At 31.9% G+C, this 7678-nt stretch overlaps 1 protein-coding gene across 1 annotated transcript; it reads right to left on the bottom strand.

The window, feature by feature from the left end:
- Window positions 1-1602: 1602 nt before the first annotated feature.
- Window positions 1603-6424, bottom strand: LOC100776888 (potassium transporter 4). Its single transcript, XM_003553941.5, has 9 exons — window positions 6216-6424; window positions 5449-5689; window positions 5106-5351; window positions 4905-4955; window positions 4540-4800; window positions 4296-4348; window positions 3790-3904; window positions 3446-3700; window positions 1603-2912 (listed from the first exon to the last, which is right to left on the bottom strand). Exons 1-9 carry the CDS (start codon window positions 6258-6260, stop codon window positions 1822-1824), a joined length of 2358 nt encoding a protein of 785 aa, XP_003553989.1. The 5' UTR covers window positions 6261-6424; the 3' UTR covers window positions 1603-1821.
- Between the last annotated feature and the right edge of the window lie 1254 nt (window positions 6425-7678).

Below are 7678 nucleotides of genomic sequence, written 5' to 3'. Positions count from 1 at the left end.
CTTTTTCTTATCCATATATTTGAGGTCTTATGATTGATTGAGATATCCTCTAAAAAATTATTGATTGAGATATAAAATACTTTTAAAAGTTTAGAAATTAGAAATTTAGTGAAATTATGATAGAATTTGAAAGATTTTGCAAAATGAGAGACCAAGGTATACAGAGGAAAATTTTGATATTTTTTGGGTGAAATTTGAGATTTTGATTGGTTATTTTTAAGTAAAAGAAGTTTTAAAATAATTTAATTGATTTAAATTTTGAAGATTTTGAGTAAAAAATGAGTTTGGCTGTTTAAAGTAGAACAAAACTTACAAAGAGATTAAATTTGCTCAACTTAAAAAATAAAACGAGCTTTTACTATTAAGAAAATTAAGAGACCAAAAGCTCATGTAATCCAAACTAAAAGGAAAAAAGTACAGTTATATCTTTTATTATTAATTACTTAATCAATATCTTTAAAACACTCGTTAGTAAGACCGAAAAATGAATATATTTTAATTAATTAATTAATAATAATAATCATAATAAAAATTATTAATAATATTAAATAATTGATGATAATAATAATAATTAATTCACACTCATAATAATTAATTAATGATAATAATTTTTTATCAATAGTAATATTGATAAAATTAATAATAATAATAATAATAATAATTAATAATAGTAATAATAACTGCAGTAAAAAAAATAATACTGTAATAACTAATTGATGATGCCTTACTTTGGTTTGGATGAAGGATCTCTACAATTGATTTTTCAACTGCATGAATCCTAATTAGTAAAAATAATTTTTACAATTAAAATTATAAAATAAAATATACGTGAAAATATTTTACACCAATTGATTTGAAACTACTTGACCCTGCAGGAGATCCTGTTCCTACTTTTGATTATATCAGAATGTGTCAACGACACGCTTAGGATACAGCAAGCGAATTGCTTCTACACGGAATAAGAGGGTTGCCACAGAACCTATAGGAATTTGAGCCTAAAATATGTTTTTTATTTTTATAAAATTCATAAAATCTGGATTTTGTATTTGCAAAAACTTTGGTCCTTCTAAAATTATTATGTATCATTTTTTGATTTAGAGAAAGATTTGGATTCCAAACGTATAATTTTTTTACTATATGTATAACTAATATAAAAAAATATTATATTTATACCAATTATATACACAACAACCGATGTAAAAAATATTACTTTTACATAATAGGATATGCATGGAGGTTTAAATATAACCAAATCTTGCTCCAAACCAAAAAATGTCATTATAATTTTATAAGGATAAAAAATAAACAAAAAATTTTATAATGACAAAATTCATACATTATTAATTTCACAAGGATGAAAAATATATTTTAAGTCCTAATTGGACGAAAAGGCTACAAAACAAGACGGTTGAGGAAAATTGAAAACCATACGTTTAATTTTTGAAGTGCATGGAGGCCTATACAAAATCTTCCATGTCTAGTCCAAAAATCTAGGTAGGTAGTATTAGTGCTAGCATATTCTTCAAACAAATTTGCGTGTGCACTAAACATGCACTATACGCACAAAAGACGAAAACGAAATAAAACAGGTGTACGCGGAAGTAAGGAAAATATTCTGATGCCTAAATATAATTCTAATACCTTATTGCAACTATGTAACTACATTGGGAGAGATGCGAAAGCAAAGATAAACACGTAGCCTAAAAGACACTAGGATCAAGTTGTAAACTTTCCCATGAGTGGGGCTACAATTAACTACCTAAAGAAACAAGGAGTATAGAACCTATGCAACTAGGATCAAGTTGTAAATTTCACCAAGAACTACACATAATATATCATCCCAACTTCAATAAGACTAATGTGAGGAATGTTAAGAGCTACAGCTGGACCCCTGCAATTCTTGCGCAGAAATGAGTAGCCAATATCAATCACAAGCTTTTTCAAGAATGAGGATGATTTTCTTGCTTTCACATACGAGTGCCCCATTATATATGCAACCCCAGCTTCCTTGGCTTGAATTAAATCCAAAAGCTCTTCCCTAACATCGGGATCCATACCAGGATTTTCTGGTAGCTGAAATCTTACTCGTCGCCTTCTAACTTGTGGAGTATCATCATTGTAAACCGATTGCAAACTTTGCAGGGTTGCAGATCTGCTGCTAGGAACGGACATGTCAACGCCAATATCCTCGTGCTCAGAAACTACTAAACTTGAAGCATAATCATAGTTTCTAGAACTTATAACAGCCATCCTCCCATCAAGGGAAGATGAAGCTTCAGAACTTGAGAACTGGGGTTGCACTGCTTCCATTTGGATAAATTCTGCTATACTCTGTATAAGATGGTTCTCAAAATCTCCATCATCCCTTTGAATGTCCTTGTAACCATATCTGACAATGCACCTATACATTCGATATGGTCTGGGACAAACTCGGCCAATAAGGAAACGCTCTTTAGGTGAAACATACGGAACAGGAACTGATTTTACACAAACAAAAACCAACACCTTGTGAAATGCAGGAAGATTTGTTACAAAATGGGAAAATATTGCAGGTATTCCTGTTGCTAGTTCAGTGTAGATGAGACCAATCCCCGGGACACGAACAATGCCAAGGCTTGGGCCCAAGCCCAGTAACCATTTCAATGAAACTTTGTTGTGCAGATCATAGCTGTACTTCCTACGAGTTCCATAATGCCACACGTACATAACAATCATGAAGATGAATGATAAGACTAGAGGAACCCATCCACCCTGAGGCACTTTGATGAATGCTGCTGATAGATATACACCCTCTATCACCCAAAAGAATAAAAGAAATACTACAGCAATCAAGACACTTTTCTGCCAGACAAAGATTGCGACTAGTGTCATCAGAAATGTAGTTATGAACATAACTGTCATACAAGCGAGCCCTGTAAACCAAATACCCAAAAACAAATAACTTCAATATGACAAATAAAACACAAGATCTGATGCAAGTAAAAAAAAAAGATTTTAAGCTGAATTTGCCAAGCATTAACTGTAATACATGATCAAAGTAGAAGACATGATCACATGAATACAAAGGGAAAGGAATGCTGTCTTTCAGTAATCAGTATACTTGACATTATAGTAGTATTTACGTCATTAAGATATTCTACATTCAAACTAAGATTCTTTTTTTTCCTCATAGGATTACTTTCACACCCATAAGCTAATAATTGTGCATATGAAGCATCTATTTTAGCTTTTGATCAGTTTGAACTATCAATCCAGTTTCATAATTGGGGGTATCAATGCACTCAAGCAGTGAACAGCCGATTGGCACCACAGCACAACATCACTATGTTGCCAACTGCCAATCCTGACAATATGACTAGCCATGAAAGATACAAATTAAAATGGTCTTGTGTTTCTGTGTGTGTGTGTGTGTGGAGAGAGAGAGGCTCATATGGGAATAAATTACCATAAGCATTTCCAATTATGGTGGTGTCCTGAAATCCAATGGTTATAGCAAGAGTTAGGATCATAAGTATCCAATTGATTTCTGGGATATAGATCTGCCCATATATATGTTTCGAGGTGTGAACAACTTTGACTCGTGGAAAGCAACCAAGCGCATGACACTGTTTGATGATGGAGAAAGTTGCAGTTATAACAGCTTGACTCCCAACAATTGCAGCAAGGGTGGCAATGACAAAAACAGGCCAAAACACAGGGTCTGCAGCACAGCCAAAAACATTAACAAATTGCACTAATTTAAAAGCACCGGCAGTAATATCAATAAGTCAGAGCACTGAATCAACTAACCAGGTATTGAGTCATAAAAACTGTTAGCAACAGAGCCGAGGTTTTTAGACAAGAAAGCAGCTTGACCCATGTACTGTACCACCAAACACGGGTATATAACAAACGCAAACGCAAGCTGCACAAGGAAAAAAAAAACTAAGAAATTTCTTACTTGTACTCCAAACAATGCATAATAATCGCCAGCATAGTAAATGTACAGTAAGTAATTATTCTTTCCTACAATCAGTATAAGTTATAAAACTAAGATCAAATTGATGGTGCTGAAAATTGGAATTAAAGGGCAAAAGATATCAAAGAGAGAAAAGAGAAATAACAGTGAGCAATTGTGTGGTGCTGTCTGTCATAATGTGATGGTACAAAACAATAACTAAATGCTCCTAATTGTATATTACAACTAAAACAAGCTCATCCAAATAAGACTATTATCATATTCAAACATCAAAGACAAAAAAGAATCCTAATATTCTGTAACAGATTCATGAAATTCAGTCAAGCTAAAAGCTCACCCTTATTGACAAAGCAGTGAAATGACCAAGATCCGCAAACATAGCTTCAGTTCCTGGAGGGGGGAAAAAAAATAAGCAGTTAGAGAACTCTAGCATCTGAATTCTAAAAGTCTCAGCATCTAGTAAATTAAAGCTCCACTAAATTTGTAAAGTTAAAACAGAAGTGTGGAATATCCAGCATAACATCACAATAAATTTATACTGAATTTCGGGTAACTGTTATGTAGATCAAGAACTAGCATACCAGTGATACAAAGAAGTATCCCTCCAAGAGAAACCCAACCTTCTTTACCAGTCTTGCTAAAAAACTTAATGATATAATATGGAGATATAGCACGGACTATTTTTGGATTCCAATAAATTGTATTATACAACCCAATAGAAAATATTGATACAAGCCAGATGATTACAATAGGTGCAAACATAAATGCAACTTTGTGTGTGCCACAATGTTGGAGAGCAAACAGTCCAACCAATATGACGCAGGCAAGCAAGACAAGTTCATCTGCAAACAACATGAAATTTCTATCATTATCTAATATTTATGTCCTTACCATTAGAAAAGCAATGATAAGAACAACAAGGAAGAGCAAATAAGAATTGGCTCACCATCTGTTAATTTTTTTTCTGTAACTTTTAGTCCTGATACTGATGCTAGAACTGCAGGGAAGAATCAGGGTAAGAGTCAGCTTCTTAATAAAAGCAATAAATCTTCACATAAACAAACTAAAGGAGTTGTGCACTCATAAACTAAGGGCATTTTGCACCAAAATATCATACTAAAAAAATTTAATGACACAAGTACCATACCTGAAATTGCTGGAGTGAGCACACCATCACCAACAACCATGCAAGCACCAAACAATACCACAATAAGCAGGGCTGTTCTTAACCTTTTATGCTTCTCTAGAAACCTCTTCAATGGAGAAGAGGCTACAGCCTGTGAAGAGGGACCATATTTATAGGATGACAACTCCTCATCAGCTGCTTGTTGATTGGGGAGTAAATTAAACTTGGCATGCCTACACAGCAGCGAATAAAGAGCAAATGTTCCACCTGATGACAAAAGTATCATACTCAGATCACAATCACACAGATCATAACCTTTCTATAAGAAAAATTATTTAAGAGAATAAAGTTATCAGCAGCATACCTTCCCCGTTGTCATCAGCACCCAATAGGATGAATACATATTTAAGCAATGGAATCAAGGTAAGGGTCCAAAAAATCAACGAAAACGTGCCGAATATAGTTTCTTCATCATGATGATTCTGCAACTTCCCCCTGAAGGTGCTTGTGAAGACATAGAGAGGTGAAGTGCTCAGATCTCCATACACCACACCAAAGCTTTGATACGCTAATAACAGATTTCTAGACAGATTCACCCATGACAACTGCAAAACACCAAATAAACAATTCAAATATTGAACTTCCATGATTCACGTAAGAGGAAAACCCGGAAAACGAATCAGTGACTTATATCATGAAAAAAAAATACTGTATCAAGTCAGAATCAAACAAAGAACAAATAAATTCAATAAAAAGAAATATTAAACCAGAATTTTAAAAAAAATACATAAATTCAACAAACACTTCAAAATTATATGAATTAAACACAGAACAATGAGCTTGACATGAAAATCAACGAACACTTTAAAACTATACGAATTAAGCAAGTCAACGAATCGTTCAAGCAAGGAAACAGAAGAAATACGAACACAGACGAATACAAAACACGCTTATAAAGCAAGACAGAGAGTGATTGGATTGAATTCAGTTAAAACAGAAGCAAAACAAGCAGAATCGAATAGCAGTACTAGCAGTGGCGCAAGAACTCCACACTCTATTGCAGTTCACTGGTTTTGGATAAATCGAAAGCACTGCAATAGCGAGTAACGGAAAAAACAAAAAGAACCCAACCTGCGAAGGATTCCGAGAAGTGGAAGTTCCGGATTCCGGTTCCATTCTCTAGAGAGAGAATGAAGGTGAAGAAGGTAAGAGCGAAACGATATTCTTCTTCTCTCTTACCACGAGTGAGTTGAGTTCACCAGAGCTTCTTACCTTTCATTTCATGTTGAGGTTCCGTTTGGATGATTGGTTTAATTTAATATAAATATAAACAATGAAATGCTTTTTTTCTCACTGGTTTCATTTCCAATTTGTAACAGTTCAGCAGCATAAGTTTACCTCACGCGAGGCCATGCGCGTGCTTGTTCGACTCTACCTGGTCATCCCGCTCCAAACATGGTTGGTGTTTTTTCTAATTTAGTCAATTTTCTTAAACGAAACCAGATCACATGTGTATATCTATGAAAGGTAATTTTGTTAAGCTGCTTTCATGTGTATTCATTTAATTATTAACTAGATCATTACCAGCCGACGCACAAGAGTGAGTTATAAAATTAAATATATAGTATAATTGTATACATATATTGATGACAACTATGATTAATATGATTGAAATATATAATATATTTTATAAAATAATTTTATTTATTTAGTATCGATATCTATTATTATTTATGTTTTAAAATTTTATAAACAATGAAATACATATAATTGTAAGACTAACTTGGAACATTAACTTGATAATGCCATATGATAAATTATTTAATAAAAATATGAAAACAAATCAAAGTATTTTTTGAATATTTAGAAAATAAAATTAAATCTAAAAAATAAAAAAGTATTTAATCTTATGTTTATATATAATTTTTTTAAAATATTGAAACGATGATTAAGATAACCATAACAATGAAGCACATGATATGTTGTTGTTCTTTCATTGACTTTGTTAAGCTTGTTTCTCGACATTTTCTCTATCTCCGTACCTGATGATAAAGATAATAAACAGAGAGAAAATATTAATAACAATAATATTTATCATTGATACTTACATAGTATATTTGTAACGGTATAGAACTTATCTAATTAGAACCGAAAGTAATATGATTAAAATATAAAATATATTTTATAAAATAACACTGTCTATTTAACTTCGAAGATATTCATGGTTATTCATGTTTTAAAATTTTATAAACAATGAAATACATGTTTAATTTTATTGAGGTTATTGTTTTTAGATATGTTGTTAGTATATTATTTACAAAAGACTAAACTATGAAATAAAAATCTAAAATTACTACCATATTAAAATGCATTCATGAATAATTGCAAGACTAATTTTGAGCATCAGTTTGGAAATGTCATATTATAAATGATTTAATAAAAGCATGAGAACAAATCAAAGTATTTTTTTTTAAATTTAGAAAACAAAGTTAAACCCAAAAAATAAAAAAATAAAAAAAGTATTTAATCATATGTTTACATATAATTATTTAAAAAAATGTATAAATGATGATTAAGATAAGCATGGAACACCA

The sequence above is a fragment of the Glycine max genome, chromosome 19 (genome assembly GCF_000004515.6).
Source record: "Glycine max cultivar Williams 82 chromosome 19, Glycine_max_v4.0, whole genome shotgun sequence".
Lineage (NCBI taxonomy): Eukaryota > Viridiplantae > Streptophyta > Magnoliopsida > Fabales > Fabaceae > Glycine > Glycine max.
The sequence above is the reverse complement of the archived record's forward strand: the minus strand, read 5'-3'. Positions and strand labels throughout refer to the sequence as shown.

Excerpts from the sequence above, each read along its gene's own strand:
- LOC100776888 (XM_003553941.5), bottom strand. The coding sequence starts at position 6,260 with ATGGAACCGGAATCCGGAACTTCCACTTCTCGGAATCCTTCGCAG. Across the intron at positions 4,956-5,105 it reads GCTCACTCCAGCAATTTCAG|TTCTAGCATCAGTATCAGGA; the intron begins GTATGGTACTTG and ends TCTTCCCTGCAG. Across the intron at positions 4,801-4,904 it reads AGAAAAAAAATTAACAGATG|ATGAACTTGTCTTGCTTGCC; the intron begins GTGAGCCAATTC and ends TGTTGTTTGCAG.